General features: G+C 48.8%; 7 protein-coding genes across 7 annotated transcripts; 3 read left to right on the top strand and 4 right to left on the bottom strand.

Annotated features, from left to right (window-relative positions):
• Positions 1–118: 118 nt before the first annotated feature.
• I303_101535 (uncharacterized protein) lies at positions 119–7,003 on the top strand (the record flags this gene model as incomplete). Its single annotated transcript, XM_018405675.1, has 11 exons — positions 119–160; positions 218–592; positions 645–707; positions 767–2,716; positions 2,773–3,135; positions 3,197–4,492; positions 4,559–4,790; positions 4,860–5,152; positions 5,208–6,034; positions 6,138–6,303; positions 6,395–7,003. 11 exons carry the CDS (start codon positions 119–121, stop codon positions 7,001–7,003), a joined length of 6,216 nt encoding a protein of 2,071 aa, XP_018265956.1.
• A 975-nt stretch (positions 7,004–7,978) lies between these two features.
• On the top strand, positions 7,979–9,127 carry I303_101534 (uncharacterized protein; the record flags this gene model as incomplete). The annotated part of the gene is made up of 4 exons (XM_018405676.1): positions 7,979–8,034; positions 8,168–8,230; positions 8,428–8,493; positions 8,698–9,127. The coding sequence occupies 4 exons, from the start codon at positions 7,979–7,981 to the stop codon at positions 9,125–9,127; spliced, it is 615 nt and encodes a 204-aa protein (XP_018265957.1).
• Positions 9,128–9,915: 788 nt separating this feature from the next.
• On the bottom strand, positions 9,916–10,595 carry I303_101533 (uncharacterized protein; the record flags this gene model as incomplete). Its single annotated transcript, XM_018405677.1, has 2 exons — positions 9,916–9,984; positions 10,101–10,595. 2 exons carry the CDS (start codon positions 10,593–10,595, stop codon positions 9,916–9,918), a joined length of 564 nt encoding a protein of 187 aa, XP_018265958.1.
• Positions 10,596–10,914: 319 nt separating this feature from the next.
• Positions 10,915–13,660, top strand: I303_101532 (uncharacterized protein; the record flags this gene model as incomplete). Its single annotated transcript, XM_018405678.1, has 7 exons — positions 10,915–11,071; positions 11,134–11,641; positions 11,734–12,376; positions 12,453–12,604; positions 12,669–12,749; positions 12,835–13,372; positions 13,469–13,660. The coding sequence occupies 7 exons, from the start codon at positions 10,915–10,917 to the stop codon at positions 13,658–13,660; spliced, it is 2,271 nt and encodes a 756-aa protein (XP_018265959.1).
• Positions 13,661–14,139: 479 nt separating this feature from the next.
• I303_101531 (uncharacterized protein) lies at positions 14,140–16,297 on the bottom strand (the record flags this gene model as incomplete). Its single annotated transcript, XM_018405679.1, has 7 exons — positions 14,140–14,446; positions 14,532–14,839; positions 14,907–15,347; positions 15,414–15,515; positions 15,575–15,766; positions 15,828–15,923; positions 15,989–16,297. 7 exons carry the CDS (start codon positions 16,295–16,297, stop codon positions 14,140–14,142), a joined length of 1,755 nt encoding a protein of 584 aa, XP_018265960.1.
• Positions 16,298–17,712: 1,415 nt separating this feature from the next.
• Positions 17,713–18,546, bottom strand: I303_101530 (uncharacterized protein; the record flags this gene model as incomplete). Its single annotated transcript, XM_018405680.1, has 1 exon — positions 17,713–18,546. One exon carries the CDS (start codon positions 18,544–18,546, stop codon positions 17,713–17,715), a length of 834 nt encoding a protein of 277 aa, XP_018265961.1.
• Positions 18,547–19,244: 698 nt separating this feature from the next.
• I303_101529 (uncharacterized protein) lies at positions 19,245–24,828 on the bottom strand (the record flags this gene model as incomplete). Its single annotated transcript, XM_018405681.1, has 17 exons — positions 19,245–19,387; positions 19,471–19,567; positions 19,630–19,863; positions 19,937–20,112; positions 20,172–20,270; positions 20,355–20,574; positions 20,639–20,771; positions 20,841–21,115; positions 21,190–21,357; positions 21,424–21,910; positions 21,992–22,236; positions 22,290–22,862; positions 22,920–23,068; positions 23,131–23,316; positions 23,380–24,420; positions 24,490–24,697; positions 24,757–24,828. 17 exons carry the CDS (start codon positions 24,826–24,828, stop codon positions 19,245–19,247), a joined length of 4,506 nt encoding a protein of 1,501 aa, XP_018265962.1.
• Positions 24,829–24,970: the final 142 nt, after the last annotated feature.

Genomic DNA, 24,970 nt, shown 5'->3' with positions numbered 1-24,970 from the left:
AACGCGACCAAAGATGCAACTGATGACGGTGAGATTGCTCGCTTCATTGTTGCATGGCATACCATTGCTCAAGCCAAGATATACCACATAGACCGCTACGAGTCAAGCCAGTATCAGCATGGCATCCGAAGTCTCTGCAGATGCTCTCAGAGTGGAGGAGGTGAGATCCTTAGCTTTGTATTTTCAACGGTCTGAGCTGATTGAATGATCTTTACAGTCCCGATATCAAGGCGACGGATCCGACTTGACGCTTCTACAATGGCTGCGTCACGCTGAACAAGCTATCGAAGTCCTCGAGCCATCTGAGCTATCACCGACTATCCCCTCACTACATGCTTTCTTCCATAAGATTCTGCTTCCTACCGCAAATCCGACACTGCCCAAACCCGGTAGACCGATACGACATCTGGTCGTGCGATGCCTGGTCAAGCTGCATCAACGTGTAGAATCAAGAGCTCTCTTCGACTTCTTACAGGCGCTAGTCAAGTCAGTCGGAGACGGCGGAAGTAAAAATATGAGCGCAAGCGAGAATGTCGCCAGAGTAGCTAGCTGGTATGCAATCGGGGAAATCATCAAAGCCCATGGAGCGAATGTGAGTGCTCGAGAGTAATAACCATGGTTACTCGGCTAACAAGAGGTGTTAGATGATGTCTTTCATGGCTGAGATTTGTACCTCCTCCATAAAAGTGCTAAAAAACACCAATCTCGTTAGTGATATCTTTGACCCTTCTCGCTCTTCGCTCTAGCTAACAGTCGTGGATTTCAGTCCGTCATTTTGCGCGTGCACGCCATGCTGGCATTCTCGAAATCCCTCTATTCTGCCGGTAAAGCATTGCCAGACGGCTTACTGAAAGATCTCCTGAAATCCTTGCGGAATGGATTACAAGATAAAGCTTTACCAGTCCAAAGGGCCTGCGCGGAAGCATTCGTTTCCCTTCACACATACACGTCTCTACTGCAACTTCGAGAGACCATCGATATGGTCACACCTTTAGCGTTGAAAAGCTTGGAAGGGGCAGATTACCTTACTCGGAGGACAATGAGCCGACTATTAGCGCATTTCTTGTCCGCAAGTCAGGTGCCAGGATCAGGTGTTATTGCTATCGACCAAAGCAAGAAATCAGCGAGCAAAGAGGGCGAAGATAATTCGAATGAGCCCACAGTCATGACATCAGCTGCCGAGGACAAAGGATCAAAGACGCTTTTTACCACGCAAGAAATGCTCAAATATCTTTCGCAACCCTATAACAGACCTCAAGCATCTAGAAAACTCCGAAATGCCATAATCGACATCTATGCTACGTTGTTTACCGCCCTTGGGCAAGACTATGTGGAAGTTCATTATGCCGAGATCATCAAGCATATTATGGACGATTTAGTCATCTACCAACGAGGTGGCCAAAGCTCAAGATATGAGATATTGGCAACGAGAGAGTCTGTCGGCTTGCTGCTGCGAGACCTGATCGGTGTACGCTTGTTGTCCGAGCCGGGTCAAGTAGCAGCGATCCGGGAATTGACGACCACCTATCTCAAGAAGTGGCAACCTACACCTCTGCCAGGTCAACCCAGAATGAACAAGCAAGCGCTGACTATTGCCCTTCGAGAAATCGCCGGCCTGCTTGAACAATTAGGAAACGCCCCTCTAGCTATCATTGAGCTCTTGGCTGAACCCCTCGTTAGGCTACTAGCTCACGAGTCGTACTCTATACGTCTGGCCGCATCATACACCCTCCGAAGATTCTGCACAATCAATCCAAGCCAACTGCCTAGAATGCTCAACATACTTGTCGCGGATGTCACCAAAGATTTGGGCATGCTAGGCACGCCCACGGCATCTAAAGAGTTACCTTACCGAGTCATCGGAAAATCGTTCGCCCTTTCATCATTAATCGCTATCAGCCCGTCTAGACCATTGTATGTTTCACACGATATATCCTCAAAAGTGTTCGATTTGGCCGTATCCCTTTTGAAACAAGCTGGAGATCACGACATACCGATAGCCATGGTGGAAGTGCAAGTGGCTTGGTACCTGATCGCAGCTCTGATGAGTCTCGGTCCATCATTTGTCAAGCTTCATCTTCCCCAACTATTGGTCCTTTGGCGAAATGCTCTGCCAAAGCCCACGAGTAAAGATACTTCTGTGGGAGAAAGAGGAGAAGCAGAATGGAGCTTCCTCTTACTGGTCCGGGAATGCACTTTAGCCGCAGTGTTGAACTTTCTGCGGCATAATCAGTCTTTGGTTAATATCGATGTGGCTCGACGATTATCGACATTATTCACCAACTCCCTCAACTTTGTCAACGGGTTTGCGACCGCTTATGCTGAGGCATTGAAAGAACAGGCGAATAATCAAGCAGGAGGTCAATCACCTGTCTTTACCGCAAGGCCGTCCTTGGTGGAACGAGAAGCCAACTTACGTCGAAGGGTTCTACAATGTTTCTCCACTCTCGGACCGTCCTCTGCAACCGAATCAATGCAATCCGCCCTCCTGCAAGCTGCCATAACGGTGTTTGCGGATCCAGAAAATTACTCCGGGTCAGCTGCTCAAGCTGCCATAGCTGCCCAATCTGGAAATTTCACTACGATTTGGCAGTCTACAGACGGCTATGCGTTCGGTGTAACAAGCTTGATAGGTGCGCGAGAGGGAGACGGAGGTATCGAAGCTGAGGAGCCATTCTTGAATCGTGACAGAGTCGAGATGGCCGTGGAGTCTCAAGTGAGTCCGGGAACCCAAGAAGATAACGGTGGCTTAGCTAATATGCTGGTTTAAAGTTATCACACCCGATCTTGGGGTCTTTGGAGCATGACTTCCTAGAGTTACTGGTCTCCAAGCCCCTGCCTGCTCCACCTAAACCTGCCCCGCCTCAAACAGGTGTGATAGATTCTGGAGTCGAATTATTCGCCATCATGTTTGCCCATCAGAACGGTGAAGGCCAAATACAATCTCTTGCGACCCTATCGAGCCATATGCGGTCGAGCAAATTGGAGAGAAACCCCGGCAGAAAGCAGGCTGTTGTAGCCAATGTGATGACTGCGCTCAGGAGAAGTCTGGCTAATGTGGAAGGTGCTGGAGTGAAAGCTAGGAAGAGTCTGAGCAGTACTCAGGTCAGCGATCTGATCAAATCCCTCCTGCAGGTAAGCACTCCTTGATCTGACATTCTCATCAAGTGAATGCAAGCTGACCCGAATCACCAAGGATGCTATATTCGATCCAAGCCCCAGCGTACGCTCTTCCGCAGCAGATTGTATGGGCTTGTTGTCCGGTCTGGCCGGAAGCGCTTACCTGTCCTCGCAAGTCCAATGGCTGGTAGATCAGGTCGTCAATAATCGAGTACCCGATTCGCGAGCTGGATGCGCCCTCGCATTTGGTGCGATATACAGCAATGTCGGTGGACTGGCCGGGGGACCTATTTTGAAAACGATCGTCAACATTCTCATGTCGCTCGCCACCGATCCTCATCCTGTCGTTCACTACTGGTCGATGTCTGCTCTCACTCAAGTTGTCAACGCGGCGAATCTATCGTACGAGCCCTTCGTACCGAATACCCTGGGCATGATAGCAAACATATACATGCTTGAGTCGCATGAGCCTGATGGAGGCTCACTGGGATCAGTGAACCTTCGAGGAGACTTGCCGGCGTACCAAGTGATTTGTAGACTGCTCCATGCTTTGATCGGAGTGCTAGGTCCAGAACTGCAAGAACCGGGAAAAGTCCGATCATTAGTCTTCTTATTGGTGCACGAATTTGGCGAAGAAACGGACGAAGGATTAGCAGTAGAAGCTATAAAATGTGTTCAACAATTCCTCATGTTCGCCCCTTCCGAAGTTGACATTCCCAAATTGGTCACTACCTTCAAGTCTCACTTGGCTTCAACCAGGAGACCGTTGAAGGTAGCTGCTATCACGGCACTGTACCAAATCGTTCAGCGTGATGCGGTCTTGATTTCGAAACTCGGCGGGAACTCTCTCGTCGAGGACCTGTTCGGATTACTGGACGATGACCCCTCGATTGAGGGTGTACGACAAGTGATAACCAGCTGGTTGAGCCAGACCGCATCGTCTTTGCCTTCGGGCTGGATCGATTTGTGTCAACGAATAATGACTAGAACGACCGCCCAGAAGGCCGCTCAAGCTCAAAAGAAACAGGCTCTTCAGCAGACCCAAGCAAACGGACCTAAATTCATCGATGATGAGGGCGAATCTTTTTCGGGAAATGCTGGGGCGAACACAGGTTCGAATGCCTTGAGCTCAAGATGGAGAACCCAGCTGTTCGCACTGGAATGCCTGCACGAGATCGTTCAGTCGACGTATGATCATAGGAAATTGGAGAACTTCGATCCGGTATTGGCCAAACAAATACATGGCAGTAATACAAAACATATGCTTTATAATCGTGTAGGCGATTTGATCCGAATGGCATTCAGTGCGAGTGCCGCATTGGTCATCGATGTCAGGCTGCAAGGATTGGTCGTCCTGAGGGACGTCATCGAGGTGAGCAGGCTTTCTCGCTTACATGTTCAGGAGATTTGAGCTAAGTCGATAGCATCCGTTACGTAGAAATTCGCCAATTCGCCCGATCCGGATTTCGAGACTTCCTTATTGCTTGAACAACACCAGGCCCCCATCGCGGCTGCTCTTACACCTTCGTTCGGGTCCGACTCGGCACCGGAAGTCCTCGCTTCTGCGGTGCAGGTTTGCGCGGTCTTCACAGGAAGTGGAGTAGTCAAAGAAGTAGGAAGGATGGGTAGAATCTTGAAGCTCCTTACTGGTGCGCTAGAGCAGTGCAAGTGTGAGTGCGGATCCGCTATCATAACACAGGTATATGTGATATAAGCTGATCTATAATACGCTGCTGCAGCTGGCGAGGTCATATCACTCGGTGATGTCGATCAACTGTCAACGAACGCAGCGATCATGCTGAAGATATCGATCTTGACCGCGTGGGCGGAATTGATGATCTCCAGCACGAGGCAATCATACTTGAGTGACGTGATCAGACCGTATCGATACCTCCTGGGTCCATTCTGGATAGGTGCTTTGCGTGATTATGCTCAGCTGCGAACCGATCCTGAGATGGGAGGCGGTGGTTTGAGTGGAATGGGCGTAGGGATGGATGGTGGAAATGCCATCGGTAGAGAGGTCCTGCTGCCTGTAAGTCGAAAGGTTTCACATCGCACGCAGCGCTGACGACAGGGTCCAAATTTAGTATTACGAAGCAGCTGTGCCTCATCTTTTGCATGCTGTTGCCATTGCCCTGTCCATGAATGACCCATTCGCGACCGGATCCATGAATGGACAGTCCTTCACTTCGCCAGCCGAACCATCGAAAACGAGTCCAACGATCAAGGACGAGCCAACACAGAACTTCTACATATTATACGGCCTATCGTTTGAGTCTCTCCTTAAGACACTTGGAGACAAGGACGCGACATCGATGTTACTCTCGAGAACAAGCTTGAAGTTGATGTCTAGTCTGGTCAAACCGGAATTCAGCGGATTGACAGTATTCGATTCCCAAATCTTCGACGAACTGTGCACCGTCACCTACCGAATCGGGTTGAGCGATGCTGCAAGTACGAAATTGGAAATGGTCAACCTGATCTCCAACTTTGCTCTTTCGAGGAAGACCTCGGCGACTGGGAGATTAAGCGAAGAGAAGACGAAAAGGATGTTGTCGATCATCATTTTCGTTCTGAGGAATTCCATCTCCACTAAAGAATCCAAATCGAATTTCACCCCTTCAGACACCCTGGCAGATCGAGTCAATCTGATCAGAGCTTCATTCGAGAGCTTCGTGAAAGTCGCAAGCCTGATAGATATCAACCAAAGATCAACGCTGTATCAAATTGGGTTACACCTTTATCTGGATCTGCTCTCGGACGAGTCGCCATATGATGTTCCGTCGGGAACGCTTGGATGTTTGAAATTGCTAGTTGAGGGCCTGGTTCATTCGCAAGTGCCGGGAGTGGATACTGCGCAGAGGGTCTTGCATGGTCTGATTGGTGGATGTCTGGCCAATATTGATGATTTGAGGTGAGTCCGCCTGTCATTGCACACAAGCGATGCCCATTGGTAGACTTTCTGGGTCTTTGAAAACAAGATCTGCTAATCATCTGTGATACTTGTGCTGTGATAGAGCTCGAGTCAACCCGATTGCTAATATCAAGATCAAGAATAACCTCCTTGCAATCACGCTTATCCTTACTACTTTACCTGCTGGTGTGAAGGTCAGCAAGAACTTGATTGAGAGTGTGGGGTATACTATCGGACAGTATCTGGGAAGTGGCAATGAGCGACCGGAGGTAAGTCTGCCTGCATCTTGTGCTTCTAACTGTATCGCCGTGTATAAACGCCATGTACTGCAAACTTATATGTGCTTATTCGTCGTTCTAGCTCGGCCTCACCGCCATACATTGCGCATCTACTCTCCTCACCGCCTCTTTACGACTCTTCCCTTCGCCTCTCGGTCCCAACTCGCCCTCCGCACCTTCTCCAATCTTGCAACATGCCGCTTTGAATCTATTGGGGCCTATGGTAAATTACATATCTGAGATAGTCGTTTCGCAAGCTACTTCCTCCCCAACCCCCAATTCTGAGGAGTCGAAAGTGGATATAGAAGGATTGAAGGAAATTATAAAATCCCTAGTGGGCTGGGCGAACGGGCTACAAGAAGAGAACAGATCGAGGGGGTATGGTGTTCTGCTACCTACTTTATGTCTATTACTTGATCCGCCTGGATCGTCGTCCTCCTCTTCTTCCTCGTCTGCGGCCACCAAACAATCGCATATACATACGATATCTACAGGAGTGTTATTGGGTCTAGCACAGAGTAATCCCACAGCGTTCAAGGAGGCTACTCAGGCGATGGGAGAAGGGGAGAGGATCGAGTTGGAACGTGCCATCAGAGAGGCTGTGGGGTCTAGACAGTCTCAAAATTCGGGTGCTGCAGGGGCGGAGAAGAGGCTAGGGGGAGGGGGGATTGAATTGAGGTCGTTCGGATAGGAATAGATGGAAATAGCCACTTCGTATTTGGCCACTGTATATGATCATGCATTAACGATAGAACGATCAGTGTGAAATGAGATCACTCCCACAGGCAAGCACAGAACAGCACAGTACAAGGACTTGACACCGAAGCATGGGATAGCTGACTCGCAAGTTGATCATTTATCGGATGGCTTAGAATCAAGCTGGCTATTTCAGCTCTCATTCATGTGCCCTGTTGTCCCGTACGATGGAGAAGGACTCGTTCATTTCCCTTCCATTCATCGATCATTGGTCTACCTGTATCTGCGGATTAAGTGCTTGACACCTGACAGCCATGCCACCAATTGATCATTCGATTATTCGATTGAGCCCATATGGTCCATATGGTCCATCTGGTCAAAGCATTGCAGTATGATCGTATGATCACCTGACATAGGAGATATCATTCGTTCATGATACTATCTCCTATGCCGTCTCAAGAGATGTTTTACCGCCACGAAAGCGTTACTCAGTACGGAACACACTTGCGTAAGAACTGGTTAAAAAGGTACATGCGCAGTCGTTTTCAGGGTTCCTATACCGTATCACGTACCTGTACCTGTACGATGATCACTATAGTGCATAGTTCTATAATGTGGGGACAGAGTTATCCAGTGGTCCGGAGTGAGACCATAGAGTAAGCCTTTTGATAAGTCAGAATGATACGGTCCAGCCCCTCTTCCCTCCTTGATTCCCCCTTTCCTTGGTACCGGTTAACCGAATAGCACTTACGCAAATCTCATCCATACCCATTGAAAGGAGTAAGTAGTAGTACATCAATCAACGTGCACACTGTGTCAATCTATATATATATATAGATCCATCCAAGCAATCCTCGTTATCTCTTCTCTCTTTTTCACCAAAAAGCAATAATCCCCAATAGACCATTAGATCCTTCCCTTAAGAAAAGTAGGACCAAGCCAAAACACCACCAAGACCTCACGAGTAAAGATGAAATTCACTGTCCTCGCTTCGATCGCTTTGGCCTCGCTGGTCTCTGCTCAAACGTGAGTCGAGTCCCCTTGTCCTGGAGTATCATTATGCTCAACCAAGCTCGCATACCCTCGGTCGTCGTTGATCGAAGCTCAAGTAAGATGGTAAGGCAGGATGAATGCTGATCTACGAATCACTGCCAAATAGAATCCCAGAGTGTGTTCTCACTTGCTCGACTCAAGCTGCTGCCGCTGCAGGATGTTCATCTTAGTGAGTGTCATTCCCACTTTGTCGGAGTATCTCTGCTTGTTGGAGACGATGGCTGACGTAGATAATTACGCTTCCTTTGTACACTACGTGCTTGTCTCATACTTGGTCGCGCACTCTTAATCACGATCACCGATCCATCGATACACACGCAATCGCACTCTTCACCCCTTCTGATAACCATCCATCCTCGACTTCAGCACCGACGTCACTTGTGTTTGTACCAACGCTGATTTCCAGAACGCCGCTACGTCCTGTTTGACTGCGTGAGTGCGAGCGACACGCTCTTCTGACTGCACTTGTCCCTCCCGACACATGCTGACTCCGATCCCATTGTTCTATCTCTTGTCTTCCTCCTGACTCCACTCATCCCCTTTACCCAATGACTTCTTCCTTCTCCCCGGCCTCGCCCTCCTTATTCCGCCGATCCACTCACTGCCTCGCCCGATCCTACCCCTTTCCGTCAATAGCAACTGTACCACAGCCGACCAGACCGCTGCCCTCTCTCTCCAATCCGCCCTCTGCGCCGGTCAATCAGTCACCGGAGGATCCCTTACCGCCTCTATCACAGCTAGTGGATCCGCCTCGATCGACGCGTCCGCCATCGCTTCTCTCACCCAATCCGGCGCTTCCGGATCTGCCGCTGCTACTTCCCTCGTCTCTAGCGCTTCTGCTTCCGCTTCTGCCGCTTCTGCAGCCTCTGCCTCGGGATCGGCTTCAGGAAGTGCTAGTCGATCCGGTTCTGCTTCTGCTTCTGGATCAGCTACTTCGGCTGCTGCGTCCGCTGCCTCCTCTGCTCCAGCATCGGCGGGTAACAAGCTCGAAGTTTCCTTCAAGGGGCTCGTAGGTTCAGCTGTTGGGGTTGTGGGTCTCCTCGCTGGAGCGGTGGTTGCTCTCTAGATCTAGATCTAGATCTAGCTAGGGGATTGTATGATACGTGAGGTTCTGGAACTCTATCGAAGATCCTCGTACTCGTGCTACCTCACCAGCCATATGTCGTATGATCCAATCTTGTCGTCTTTGTTTCGTATCCAGTTCAATTCAGCTCAGTCCAGGTAAATTGTCTATTGTCTATAGTATCATAACTATCAATATATCTTCATAATCTAATCAATGCCAAATCTTGAAATGTTATATAATCAAAAATAATATCGCTACTTCCAAAGCTAGTATTGCTGATCGAAAACTAATATCGCTACTTCACCTCATACTCGGCTCAGCAGTCGTGTCCCTCTACGGGACAAGCCATATTTTTCCTATCTACACTACACACGACTATTCTCGCTCAGGCAGCGGCCCTCCGTCGCTCCTTTACCGATTCCAGTACTAACGCAGTCTCTCGGACGGTTCTATGCCATTTAATCTCCATGGATTCCACTGAATTACAAGAACGCTCTACCGCGAGCGAGGATTTGTCGCCTCTATTGAACTCGAACAAGCGAAGAGCCGTTGGCTTCCTTCTCATTTTCGGCGAGCACGGCGGACTGCAATTCTTGGACAGTGTTTGTGATTATTCTCTCGCCATGTAGATACGGCTCAGGGGTCGGCCAGATGCTCTAGCATTAGCCCAGCATTGAGGTATCCCCAAGATATGATTTGTCGGTGTTGCCAGGAGACTAGAACGACTGAATTGCTTGCACTGCGTCTTGACGCTCGATATCACGTTGAGGCCGATACCAAATCGAGCACTAATCTACCCAGTCTGGTTTATTCGCTCTATCGAACTTGACCTTCTTTGGCTCGAAGGATGCTATGAACTACGAAAGCAGTATGATCAAACCCATCAATCAGCTGACATAATCTACGAAGATGAGCTTGTAATTTCGAAAGTGAACATAAGCTAGGGATGGGAATTATAGTTTATAATGCTCACCTCCATGCCAGCTTCTCCCAGACCTACACCTTCCGACCCTCCCGCCGGTCCCGCAAAGAGGTCCCCTTCCGCAAACGCGCCGGTCAAACTCCAATTCTGCATCCGTCTAATCAACGCGCACACCAAACTGACAGTTCCTTTCCCCGTGTCGTCATGCAGTAACAGCGGGTAATTCCTCTTATCCAGTATAATTTCTAAGAGGTTATTCAATTTACTTGATCCTTCTCGGGTGAAGAGGTTTGACTCTTTGCTCAGATCGTACCGGTAAAGCTTCAGCCCGTTGTCGAGGATGAAATTCGATGAGTCCGATCGATAAGCTTCACTCTCATTCTCCAAGTAAATTACCCCCGAGAGGTTCAGGCGGCGAAGGAAGGAGAAATTCTTCTTGTTGGGATGGCCTGAACGGTATATCCCCGGAACGACGAGGGAGAAGTTTATAGGTGGGACGAGCACGGGCGGGGCGTCGTCGGAGTGTACGAAGTTGGCGGATGGCATGGCGCCGCTGATTCTCACAGGGCGATATGAGAAGAGCTGAGGGGTTCGAGTGGCCTGCTTGAGGGATTAGGGGGACGAATGGAAGAACAAGGAGCAAAATAATCGTCAGCTACACTCAAGACTAGTCCAGTTCATCAGATTACGTCATCTTAATATCCGTATGAAAATCATCCGTGCCTGTCTTCGACGCGTTCAGCGAAAGAATAAATGTCCAAGTGCAAGTTATCTTTCATGCTCATGATCATTTGCAATTACATGTTCAATTCAGCCCTCTTGAAATCTCGCTGCGTTGGACTGACAGCAGACTCACTTACCCAAGATGGACTCTGAGATCGATGATATCGACGCGGAGATCGCTGCGTTGCAAAAGCGCAAAGAAGAGCGATTAGCCAAAGTTGAAAAGGCGCGTCGAGCTCAGGAGAAAGAACAAGCCAAGGTGTTAGTAGGTTCGACACCTACGAAGACCTCCTTGAAAGGTGCGTGTCCTATCATCTTCAATCGAATTATCTCAAGCTGAGGACCTTTATGCCTTCATCAGCTGCACAGAAGGGGGGAGTCCCTCTCCCATCTCGGCCCGCTCAACCCAATTTCGACTATGCTTCGTCCTCGCGAATCGCCAGCTCATCGAGCTCAACGCTGAATTCAAAGCCATCTACCCAGGCTTTACCTGAACTGCGTAGATCCGAACCATCACGTATGGGCTCGTCCTTGGCTGCTCGACGTAAATTCATTTCTTCCTCAAGTGGATCTAATTCTTCGCGCGAACCTAGCAAGCCTATAATCAGGTCGAACGGGTTTGAGGAGCGCAAGAAACCTTCCCCTCTGCCTTCGCTCCACGCCTCCACGAGTGGTAGGAAGGATAAAGGTAAGGCGATGGAGTCGTCACCGGAACTGGAGGTAGAAGATCCAAAGGACCAGGTACAGAGGGATGAAGATAATTTGACGATAATTGAGAAACTCGAATTGGGGCCCAAGGAGTTTGGGCTAGATCCAGAAGGTGGGGACGAGTGGAATTTCGTAGAGCCCAATTCAGGTATACGACTAACGTATGTTCGCCGTTCCGCTGCTCCTCTATTCAAGCTAAGAGTCCATCTATCCACATGCTCATACGAACACCTGTTGATCATGGCATTTGCAGGAAACGAGCATTGTCTCATTCACACCTGCAAGATCACCTTTCCGGACGATATCACCTGAACCCGTCACAGATATATTCCGTCATTCGCCTATCGAAGGACGGAGCAACGTACGATATTCCTGTAGATGGAGACTGGATCACCATTGCCGTCGTGGCGCAGCGTGGGGAAATCAAAATTAGCGGAACGAAGAACGCTTCCGAATATAGTGATGACGATGAAGATGGCGACGAAGGCATGATTGATGAGGAACACGATTCGAAATCACTCGCAGAAGCTCTGAAAGTCAATCCGAACCCATATGAGAAAGGCGAATATACTCAGAGCAAGAAACCACGTCAACCCTGGAAAAAGAGTAAGAAGGATAAGGATAAATTGGAACGCAAGCGAATACCTAGAAAATACATCAATTACACACTGTGTGCTATGCCTCCTAGAAGAGCTGGGCGGCCCGATGTAGCCGGCGATGCGCTGCTGCATCTACTGCTCTTCGAAGCTGATGCGGTGGTTAGAGAGGAGGATGCAGATGGGAAGGTGAATAGATCGTACCACGGTGGATCGGGGGGAGCTTATGAGAAGTGGTGTAATCTCACGGAGGGGAATGTTATTGCGATTCTCAATCCGAGAGTATGGAGGAATCTAAGAGTGAGCATCCCGGCTTGCTTCCCAAGTGCAGCTTTGTGGTGGAAGGGACGATGCTGAAGGTCAGTACGATTGGTAGGGTGGAAGTAATGGTCCGCATCCGCTAGAATTCCCACTTGGCCTTAATCCTCATTCGGCCGACTCAATCATACTTCTCGGTCAGGCCAAGGATTTGGGAAGATGTAGTGCATTGCAAAAAGACGGCAACAGGTGTAAAACATGGGTTGATCTGTGAGCTCGGTCATCCCTCCTCGCAATGTTACCATATGTATGGGCTGATCAAGATGGTCGAAAGGCGGCAAAGTCAGGTTTGCGAATATCACATCCACGCGGCTGTTCAGCGAGGCAAATCCAGTCGAGCAGAATTTACTGCTAGGTGAGCTCGAGTATCCTCTTCTCGCGATGACGGTCAATCGAGACATCGATGAATATCGCTGACCTAACACTATTCGCGTCAACAGTACCTCTTCATTCGCTCTGACATCGCGACCAAACAATCTACAATCATCAAAGGGCAAAATAGGCTTCGACCCGAAGAAGAAAACCGGTCTACTCCCTGCGGCAGGCCGGCAAGCTGCGCCTCGAGGCCAAGATAACGGTGGCGGGGGTGCGACATACGTCGTAGGTGGAGGAGTAATCAATACTGGATCTGTGTCTCGTGGAGGTTTGAAAGGATACGGGGAGGAACACCTTAGTGAGAAATTAGGTAGGAATAGAGCGGAGAAACGTAAGAGGCAGATGGAAGAGAGACATGCGGAGAGGGCTTTACAGGATTTGCTGGCTAGAGAGGGTCAGAGTGGATCGACGGGTGCGAAATACCTTTCGATCTTGGAAAAAGATAGGCTCAGGCTACAATCAAACAAGAAAGCGAAGAAGAAGGATGATGATGATGTTCTTCTGGAGAAGAAGAGGCCCTTTGGTGCGGAAGCAATTAAGAGGATTGGTTTTGATCCGACTTCGCGCACTCGAATAAGGGATGATGAAGATGTACAGAAGAGGGTGAGTCTTGTACCGCTATCACGCCCGACTGTCGGACCTCGGGAACCCAATTTGTGGATCACGAATCATTTGAGTCGTCGCTGATGATCGGTTTAGCTGGACGCCCTCTCGGCTTTGAGAGGAGAAGAACCCGGATGTAGACTTGAAAGACTGTCGAAACGCTTGGAGGAAGAAGCGAAAGCCAAAGCCAAGGCATTGAAAGAGAAGATCAAGGTCGAAAAAGCGGCTGAACAGGAGCAGGTGGACGACTTCGAAAGTGGGGAGGAAGATATGATTGATCTGGATTGATCAGTCGGTGCACCTTGAGTAAGATATGTATAACATAAGGTTATTTTGTTGTATGCACATACTATCTCAGTCGTTGATATACGAGCGAGAACATCTCATGCTGTTCTTTCTTGTGAAAAGGAATATGACTCGGTGATCATGTAGCTAGCAGCAGCACCCTACCAGACCGTTCATTCTGATCCAAGTGGCGTATGCTGAATTCCTCGGGAAGGACTCACACTCTACACTCCCTACATCCACGAGGAAGCACAGGAGGCGAGCAAACAAACGTACGTCCATTGCGTTATGGTATGTATGCAGTGCGAGAAGACGTCTGAATCTATGCATGTCAACATGGTCTTGTTCTATCGTGGCGAGAAATGAGAATTATAGAATTATTATTTACTGAGATAACGGACTGCTATGTCACGAGGAACAGGAGGACGAAGTGACACAGAAGAATCTACGTAATCGATCCTGAGAGTACTGAGATCGATCATCTAAACGATCACAGCAGCCGATTCTGGTCCTTCTTTACCTTCCAACTTATCTGCTCTAGCGCTTCCCTCGGCGGCTTTGCCCGGTCGGAACAGGAAGACAATGATGAGCATGTTGAAGACGGACCAACCGAATTGGAACCAGAACGAAGCTTGCACGTTCGCGTAGTTCACGAAGGAGCCCTCGTTGAGTGTTAGGAGACCCGCTTGAACGGAAAGACCAAGGACGGCTCCGACTTGTAGAGATACTTGTAGCATTGCACCGGCTACACCGGACATCGCGGGTGGTACTGAGGTCATAACGGTGATACTGCAACAGATCAGCAAAGATCAGCGTCCGTTCCCTTTTTCAGTTCCGGAAAGTTCAGATGCGCCCAGGAAGTTGAAACACTCACTTGGTACCCAAGAAACTAGCCATAGCAGCCCCGGAGCCGATGATCATAGCGGGGAACAACCATCTCCAGTATTCGTTGTTGTGGATCTCGCCATGTGCAGCGAAGATCAACAAGAGGTAAGATACCGAACCAAGAAGCATTCCCACGGCGATTGGCCATTTTCCAGAGCCGAGCTTTTCTAGCAAAGGTGGGATTACCATAGCCACGGCTAAGGCAGCGATACCCTCAGGAAGCATGCGGACGGCTGCAATGATGGGTGATTCATTGAACACCACTAAGAATCGCTCGACCAGAGGAAGTTGGTTCACCTGTGTCAAAGTTGAAGAGATCAGCAAGTTGTCGCGGGAGATCAGCAGAGCGGAAGGCTTGACTTACAGCCCACCAAGGGTAGATACCGAGAGCAAAGACCATCAACAGAGTCATGTTGGGGATCTTCCAGAAGCTGGGCGGGATCAAAGCGTATCCCTGTGGCAATCTTGCCTCCCAAACGAAGAACGCCACAAAGATCGGCCAAGCGAGAAGGAAGGGGACCAAGAATTTCGCTGTCTTGAAACCATAGGAGGCACCGAGTGTGAGACCGAGGATAAGCAGGATGATGGATACGAGCATCAGGAACGAGCCGACCAAGTCGAGTCTCTTGAATTTGTCGTGGGCCGTACATTCGTCCGATCGATCCCCTCGAGTTTTGGGTACCAGGGTGATGGCGGCGAAGGCGAAGGGAACAGAGATGATCGTGATCAGGCGGAAAAAGTAGCGCCATGCCGCTTGTTGCCCACCAGCAGTAATGAAACCGAAGAAACCGGCGAGGACGAGACCCTAGGAAAGTCACAGTCAGTTTGGTGTAGCGAGGAAGGACATGCGGGGACCGCCGAAGGAACTTACGGTGACATTGGCGATAGCGCCACTAAGGCCGAACAGCGTGAGCGCTACATTGAGTTCAGAGGGCTCAAATATAGCCAAGATGAGCCTAAAGGCCGAGGGAATCTGCAGAAACAGCGAGGTGTCAGCGAAGAAAGAAGGAGGAACAGAAAAGATTGACTTACGGTAGCCGCGCCTGCAATGCCACTAACAGCTCTGAAAACGAAGTATGCGTATTTGTCGGTCATGAAGCTGATAATCAGATTTGTGACTCCGAGGAGCAAAAAGCCGTAGGCGAAAACAGGTTTGGCGGAGTACAAGTCGGATACTCGTCCCCAGAATAGTAAGAAGGCAGCGAAGGTAACCGAGTATGCAGTCTGCGTAAAGAGGATCAGCGGTGATGTCCGAACAATTCCATGTACTTTGAATGGCACTTACGATGATCCATGATGACGATTCATACAGAATGTCGAGATCCGTAAGAATGGCGTCTGTGAAGACGAAGAGACCAGAGTATGAGGCGATATCGAGGTACTAAGAACGAAAAGTCAGCTCGATACGATAAAACGAGAGATAGATAATTTAGATAGTTGACTCACTTGTGCCACGGAGAATACTAGTAGCAAGAACCATTTCCTCTTTTGACTCAACTTGATCTCCGCACCGTCGACGGTAGTCGATCTATGCCTTCTTAAGGCTTGTTCGGCAGTCAATTCCTCCTCTAACTGCTTCTCTAGCTTTTTGGGCGATGCACCGTCTGTCCCGTTGGCTTGGGCTTCTAGGTCGACGACCGTTCGATTCGGTGACGGCGAAGCATTGGGATCTGGTGACGTGACGTTGGACGTATATGTGTCGACTGTATCGTTTCGCTCAAATGGAGCATTGCCGTCTTGTACGGTGGATGTCATCCCGTGAATCGTATGTAAAGGTGTCGAAGTCGTTTTTAGTTGTTCGTTGTTCGCTGAATGCGGTATATATATATATAGTTCCCGTTATATCAATACGGAGTCAGTATATGTCTTCGAAATTGATTCTTCCTCTGGGACAAGGCAAATTCAGGATATGATTGGGGAAAATATTGGACGAGACCAGTCACGATTTGATGGGGAAGGTATTGGACGAAACGAGATGATATATATGGTTGGGGAAATATTGGACGAGACGAAATTCATGCTCAACATCGCTACCTTATATATCCTTTGAGATGCATGATACCCAAAAATTACATGGACGATGACCGTGAGACCGAGGCTGGATACAACATGAAGAATATCGTCTATGCTGAATAATTTGCTAAATGCTTTGTAAACTAGTACGGTCAACCGTTCAGGGCTTATCTAATCACCAATACAATCAACTAGCTTGTATGTGCGTACGTGCAATATGCTCATATCGGCGTAGTGGAGGAAATGTCCATCCCGCTGAGTAATCCGATCGAACGTACGCACCATATGTCTTGCGGTAAGTGCACTTTAAAGCTGGATGAGAAAGGAAAGACTCCAAATAAACCTCCGATCGACTCGCATACTGAGATCCCCTAGGGATCTCGCCCTTATGTACTCACCATACCGTTATGGTGATAAAGATTTCAGGGCAAATCCAAGAATATAGCGTTGTGGAGGGTGGAGGTTCAAGAGAGATCCCTTCTAGATCTCGAAAAAATCTCCACCATACACATTCCACGCTGACCAAGCATGCTTAAGCTAAAGCTCGGGCATCGTCAATAGTTGAATATCTCTTAAGCATAGGGGTTAGTAACCGACTTGAAAAGGAGTTTGATCAGCAACTCCGTATTCGCCCTCGAATTCCGCTTCGGCCACTTTCGTCATTCTCCAGGATTAATGAGATGCCCAATTCATTAACACTACCATACGACGTCTCGCCTCGTATGGGTCATGCATGTGTATATGTCCAGTATAAGAACCAGCATGATACCTATGACCGGGACGATCAGTCGAGGAGTCATGCAGCCAACCCATCATGCCGTCATCTGCTTGAAGACACAGACAAGACGTAGGGGCGTAATAACAAGGGGCGAATTTGCATCCGAGCAGGACTGGGAAGGTCGTTGTTGAGATTGTTAGTATGATTTCCCTCCGAAGTGTAAAAAGCATTCCCAGCCTGAATCCTTTCTGTCAATGTTAAACGTGATAATCAGATACAGATGGAGCGTGAGATGCGGACTTCCGCTTCTCGAATGGAAACCCCGCTGCAGCCAATGACAAGTGCAAACTCTGCATTATCAACCACGAATCGAAGACCGTTATCTGCAATGGCCAATACGCGGACAGTACTCATGACCTGTAACTTCGGCGTCGTTTCGTCAGATCCCGAACTCAGAGAGGCGCGTTTCGCCCCACTTCTTCTCTAGCTCATCCTGGTATGCCCTCATATCCAGCTCTGGCCTTAACTTTGAGGTAACATCCCCGTTCCTGCCCGATAACTCTTCGAACTCCTTCTTCGTATGCACATGTCTGAAAGACAAGGTAGCCTGGTCTTCCAGATCGAGCTTCGCCAGTACACCAGCTCGCAACTCCTCTGCGCAGCTCTGTATAGCTTGTTCGTACGCTCTTGTGAAATCAACCATCGCTTGGCTGATCGTGCTCGTGGCACACGCGGATCCCCCGGCTGCCGAAGCACGCGAAGGCTCAGTTGTCCATTGGCCTGTCAATTCGCCAACATACGGATGGCTCTCGTTGGCCATTCTACGTGACGCGGCAGAGCGTACCGCCCCTCGAGTGCTTGGGTCCGCAGTCAACTGTGTGAAGAGCTGATGGAATTTTGAGGTAGCGTGATTCTCTTGACCTTCGGCAGGATGACCAGCAATCAACATGTCTGGGCATTTGAAGTAGTAGCTACCCGTCGGGAGACCGCTCTCGTCCTCGTCCTCGTTCCCGACGAAATCTGCTCCCTCGGAAACAGCACTATAGATGACATACGTGCCTCTCCACCTATCTGGGAGAGGATTAGGTAGTGGGTTGGGGTCGTCACGATGCAAGGTGTATCGAGATGCTGCTTCTTGCCCGGTACATGACGGCTCGTCGGATGCACCTGCGCCCCTCAATCGCAGTATCAGGGTGGGGCGACGCGTTCCAAGCGAAAGTGTAGATGTTCCGCTAGGCTGCGTAGTACCGTGCTCGCTGTTTCGCAAGGGCATTGTGGTGTAGTGTATATTGGAACGGGATAATGTGGATCCTCTCTCACCGGATGCTGTGATGTGATGTGAGAGTCGAAGATTCGGAATCGAGATCGAGATCAAGTGTGCTGCCGAGAAAGCAGAAAGCAGAAAGCAGAAACCAGTCGGGGGTTCACGCTTGATATGAAGCGTTATATAGCACCCGGTGGATCGCCTACCCAGGGCTCAGAATATGGATCATCGTGATTGAGTATCAATTCTTGAAAGCAGACAGCTAGCAGGGAAGAAAGGATCTCTTGAGGCAGAAAAGACGTGATTTTTTGTTCGATGACACTTTAGCGCAAGGGCAAGTCGTCTGCCTGATCAAGCATGAGCTCATAGCGAACTGAAAGGAGGAGGGGCCTTCCTATGACGTGCTGAACAGCCAGCAGACATGATGACGCGTGAGTATGATGGGGATTCATCCTCCCTCCATTGTCCCGAAGCATTGGTCATCCTTTTAGCGATGTCGCAGCTTCGATAGTGACGCATTTGCGAATGACACGGTCTCTTCAATTCCGCCAAGCTGTCTTCGCGGAGAACCGCATTGAGATCGCAAAAGCAGCATCAACAATGAGCGCATGCATGAGTCGTACAAGAAGAGAGACCTGAAACCCTCCATGAGAGGGTGATTGCAGTACATGATTTACAAATCTAGCTGATCAGATTCGGCCACCGGGCTATATCTTGATCCTCTCCATGAATCCAAACAAGCCTTTCATATCCACAAACCTCCTTCCGTTCTTGTCCAGATACTTGTCCGTGACTTGCACGAGCTGTCCAAACAACGCTGTATTAGGCAAGACTAATGCCCTTATCTCGTCTGTCATTCCACCGTACATCCAGCCATCAGCATTCATGAACAAATACCTTACAGTCGGAATTGGCAGTCATTGAGAAACTCACCAAATCGTTGAGACCCTCTCGCGTTCGATATAGCTTTCTCACCGTCGAACAAACTTCGATAATACAACAATTGATTATACAATTTACTATCGTTATACTACCCGAAGAATGTCAAAGTCAGCTTCACTACGTCTCACACGTCAGAAAAAGCTGACTCACCTCTAGCCTGACTGTGCCTTTACATCCTTCTCTCACCAGGCCGAGACATCTCTTCCCGTACACACTCATCATTCTCGTCCTAGCTCCACAACCTTCTCCATCACACACAGTCCAGCCGAGGTAATACCTCGATATGTGTGCTCGGATCTGGTTTTCCAATTGTATGGAGACTGACGCCGGGTGGACGATGGCGTGACAAGCCGAACATGATATTCCGACTGGTTGGATATTTGTCTACAGTAGGAATAGAATATCAGCTCGCATCGCTTCTACACCCAAGATCTGCGACGACGATGCGCAGACCTACCGTCTCATCCATAAGACCTTGGAAGGTGAATGTGCTTTCGCAAGCGACACAGCGCAGTTGTAACGGTTCTGTATCCTTGAATCGTTCTTTATCCGATATCTGCGATTCAAAAGTGAAAAATTGCTTTTCATCTGTTACTCCAGGACCAGATGAAGCGTAGCGCGACGGGTCGAGACCTGTTCCGTCAAAACTTTCTTCAGCATCGCTCAGTGATATACGGTCTAGCCGCACTTACCCAGACATTCAGCGAGTCGAGCTCTTTCTGTTCCTTCGATAGTCTCGCACAATCTCAAGACAGGCTGTAATATCTGCGTATCAAGATAGAAATCGTAGTCTGGCATGATAACTTTGATCAGCCACTGCATCGTTATTGCGCTTAAGGGAAACGGCCAACAGCAGACCAAGGAGGGGAACATACCGATTTTGAGCTCTGACCCTTGTCTTCTTAAATCATCAGGGTGGAAAGCCCTTTCTGCTTGTGCTGTTTTACCTCCTTTTCCACTCTCGTCCAAACACATGATATACGGTATCACATCATGCGCTCTGACAGATGCTCCTTTGGACTTCATACGTAACGCAACTTGAACATGAGGTTGAGACTTCTTATCTGGATAATCTTCCGGATTTTTACCCAATCGCTATATGACTCATGCATCAGTCATCCCTTCGTCGGTTGTGCGATCCGATAGACGTCGGACTCACCTTGAATATTATGAAGTCATCCAAGGGTATCAGACCATTCTTGACGGCTTCACCGAGATTCGTGAGAAGCTCATGTATCTTTTCGACGACGATTTCGGTTGATTCTCCACTCAAAATCTCCTTCAACACAGCCCTGTGAACAGCCCGCTGTTAGCCTGGAGGTCGTCATGTATAACTACTCAAATGATAGCAAGCCACGTACGACGAGGCGTCCTTGGAGACTTTACTAAATTCCCTTCGCTTCATATCTAAACCTTTGACCTCAGTCTTCCGCTCGCCATTATCCTCAATCTTGACCGCAGCATATTTCTTCTTGTTGAGCAACAGTATCCTTTCGAAGATAGCATCGAGGTCAATCTCGAGTAACTTATATCGTTCATTGACTAGTTTCTTGAAATCATTCGCGATCTTGTGAGCTTCGGGCAGTGAAGTGACATTCGAGTTTACAAAGACTGAATCTGTGTCTCCATATACGACCTGTGGTGATCACGTAAATTAGCCAGTCTCTCCAACCGTATAGGGAACTGCGGACAGAGGTTGTCACAACTTACATCAAGCTGCAGAGACTCGGCCAGCTCTCGGGTATGCGTAAGAATCTCTCTACCCTTGAAGGTAGTTAACGCTGCCAGGGGCCTTGAGGAGAATCGAGATCCGGCGAAACCAAGACAACCATACATCGAGTTCGCAGTCAGCTTCAACGCTTGTTGTCGGATATCATACTATAGCAATGTTAATCAGTGGATGATCCCGCCAGTGCCAAGACGCTACATCAATTCATCACCTACTTGCAAGAGTTGGGCCGGTGTAGCCGATTTATCCTTCATCAGTCCCTTGACCTGTCTACGTCTGTTGACCAATGTAGCAATAATTCTCGGTAAAACACCCTGAGAAACGTCTGAAGCCGGTACATCTGGGATTTTCTCTTCTGCTCCACCTTCAGCCGATTCGTCTTCTACCTCTCGATCGACAGTCGTGAAGTCGATATTGTATTCTTGGATGATCGAGGGATAAAGCGAGTTGAAATCCATGACCATGATGTAAGTATCCCATAGACCCCTCTTAGGCTCGAACACTAGACCACCAGAATACTTGGCTTTTCCTCTTGCCCCGATGGGTTTCGTGGCTATATCTTCGGTGTCTTCCTCATCGTTCACAATGTGCTTCTTGCTTTTGTAAGGGGCTTTGTCGGGACAAACATATTTCAGTCTGTGGAATTCGTGTAACAAGATGAATTCGTTCCGGACTGCTCTACCTCCGTTAAGGGTCAGGTTCCTGTAAATTCAATTGGCAAATCAGCTCTGACCGTCTGCAAAAATGTGTCGGGCCTTTGGGGTCTTAAGATAAGTGACGCACCAAGAATTACCAGCAAGATTCGTCAGCTGCTTAGTCAAAGGCAACATCTGCACCCTAGCAGCGATCGCCATCTGAAAGAACGCGTCTACCTCGCATAAACGTATGAACTTGATGAGCTTATCCGGTGACGAAAGAGTATGATCGAAGTACGAATGTGTGTCTTCAGGATCGATATCTTCCCTTTGGATCTTCAGGTGGGTACCGCACATCTCGGTCAACGACCATGTTGTCGAGGAGATCATACCCTTTATACACAGGGTAAGCCAGCCGTCTCGAAGGTGAGGTGGCGATGACTTACCTTGGCCGCATCACTCGACAAGTCTGCCACCAGTCGACCTGCTAATAGCCTATGATTGCTTCCACCTTTAGAGATATTGAAGCCCTTCCTTCTGAATCGACCAATACGAGACCAATGATCCGCTTTCAATTCCTTGAGCCGATACAAGAGCGCTTCGAAGGTATTACCCAAAAAGTTGTGCCCCACAAGAACATCGGGATCAAATCGCTGTATCGTAGCCAACAAAGAGTTGAGTAAAGCTCGTTCAGCTTTGACAGTTTGGAAAGGTGATTTATCAGTTTTGCCCCTCTGCTCCAGTCCCGGTGGGAATTTCTCGATGGGCCGAATTATCGTATTCAGCGATGAACGTGATTGATCTGGCGGAGTCGGATCTTCGATATTGCATCCTTCCCACGTTCGTGTCGTAGCACAGAGCAATTCAGTCTTGTTCTCTCGGTGGTTCACGATAGTCCGCAGGGAGATGGACATGATGGTGAGAGGTGGTGTATCTTTAGGGGCGGAATTATCGGTCTCGGAGAAGGGGTTGACCGTCTTCGGGTCTGATATCGTGAATTCAATCTTACACCAAGACGCCTGGTAGCGAACTCCGTCAGCTGGATCAGACATACAGTGTCTTTGCAGCTGACTTACAGATTTCGTACTCAATGTAGGGTTCTCGATCTTCAACCAACAAGGACCCATAATCTTCCTCTTGACAACCAGCAACTCAAATGGTGTGGTATTGGTACCGAACACATGGCTGAACGTTTGACCAGTAGTACCCATCGGTATCTCGGGTTCTGCACGACCACAATCAGCTTTTTGCTTGATATTGTACGTCAAAGCAGGCTATCTGACTCACGGTCGAATCCGTAAGCAACTTTCATCCACTCGCTTTCTCCCTTCTCGACCGTTTTATCCTCGAAAGCATATTTACGTTGGACGTAAGAAGCAGCCCATTCCTCTATACCAGCTTTACGCCGTATACTATCGAACTCGGTGAAAACATCTGTCCGAGAAACATCTTCGTCCGTTTCTTGTCCTTGCACTATCATGGTCCATCAATATCAGCATCGCTGATTTCCGCGAGCATCGTAGAAAGGAAGCTTACCAAATCGTTTTGCCCGCGGCTTGACGAACAAATTCCTTTCAATTCCATTGATGCTGACACAAGCACTGACGTATTTGCCAGATTGCTTGTCCAGCACTTTCCCAACGAATAAGACCACACCGTCCTGCTCGAAGTGGTCCAGCCAAAACATGCTCAGACTGCCATCCTTTTCCAAGACATTTTCGGCTTTGACAGAACCGAAGGAAGCTTTGACTTCATCCAATTCCGATACTTTCGTTTGAGGCTGAAGTAACGACTCCTGTATAGAAGACCAATGGGAAGCGCCCGACAATATCTTCCCATTTCTTGGTGTCGAGGCAGAGCTGAGGCGAGGTTTGACAAGCTCGATATTCTCTTCGTCAAGAGGTTCAGCTTTCACCATGACTGCATCAGGCTTGATCACGTTCTTGACCGAACTGGAATTAACGACTTTTCTCCTTGCCGTCGTAGCGCCATTCAACTTGGCCGTGGTTGTAGTAAGAGGTTTGACCTTTCTGATCTGCATTTCATCTTCATCCTCATCGAGGTCTTCATCGATCGGCTCAGGCTTGACCATTATCTCGTCGGCTTCGATATCCATGATGAAGTCATTCTCTTGGTCGTATTCTTGATGCGGTACAACGGTGATATCGCTCATTCTAGGCTTTTTACCCATCACACCCCTCTTGACATCCCATACTGCAGGCGAGTTGTCCTCGTCTTCATCGTCTTCTTCCATTCCATACCGCTTTTTCCCGCTGGAGCTAAAGAACGAAGAGTCCGATGACGGGTGCAGTCCTTCGGAGGAAGGTATATCGGGAGATGATTTCCGTTTTCTAGCTGCTGTCTCGTTCGCCGTGGATGTAACGCTGGATAAGAGAGAAGCCATGAAATCGTCTTCTTGCATCGCGTTCGGGGCAGGTCTATACGTCGAAGACGAAGAAGAAGCTACCGGTCTAGCATAGTCAGAGAAAGCTGATTTGGCTTTAGGCTTGTTGGATTTTGGAGGTGGTTTGCCCGCGTTCAGTCTTGCTTTTGCCTTCTGCTTTTTCAGCTGTCGAGCTATATGTAAGGGAACCCATACCCGTGTTATCCACATTCATCCCTTATGCGTTGGGTGACCCAGCTTACCTTTCTTGAACTCTTCATCTTCGCCTTCAAACGCATCCTCATCTTCACTCTCATCGTCATCTCGCCCGTTATCCCAGTCGTCCATACCATTATCGACGTATCCTCCATGGTCATCATCTTCTATAAAATCGTCCGCATCCAGGCGATCACCCACGATCGATCGATACTGATCATCGGTCACTTCGTCATACAATTCCGACTCTGAAGGCTATGAGGAGGAATTGATGTCAGCTTCACGTCGTATATAGCCAGGAAGATCCAGCTAACCTTCCATTGACCCAATCTTCCACCTCTTGCACGCGCCTCTCGGAGTGCTGCTAGACCTTTTGCTGGGGCCATCGTGCTAGCACTGTTATTTACTGTCTACAAGCCGCCACAAACAGTTGCAGATGACTTGCTTCAAACTGTACCGGCGTGACGGAGTGTTGGCGTCTGGCCTATGATATTTTGGGCAAAGTCAAGAAGGTCAGAAGGCGAATGG

Source organism: Kwoniella dejecticola, chromosome 2 (assembly GCF_000512565.2).
Source record: "Kwoniella dejecticola CBS 10117 chromosome 2, complete sequence".
Classification (NCBI taxonomy): Eukaryota; Fungi; Basidiomycota; class Tremellomycetes; order Tremellales; family Cryptococcaceae; genus Kwoniella; species Kwoniella dejecticola.
Note: the sequence above shows the minus strand (reverse complement) of the source record. Positions and strands in the feature narration are given on the sequence as shown.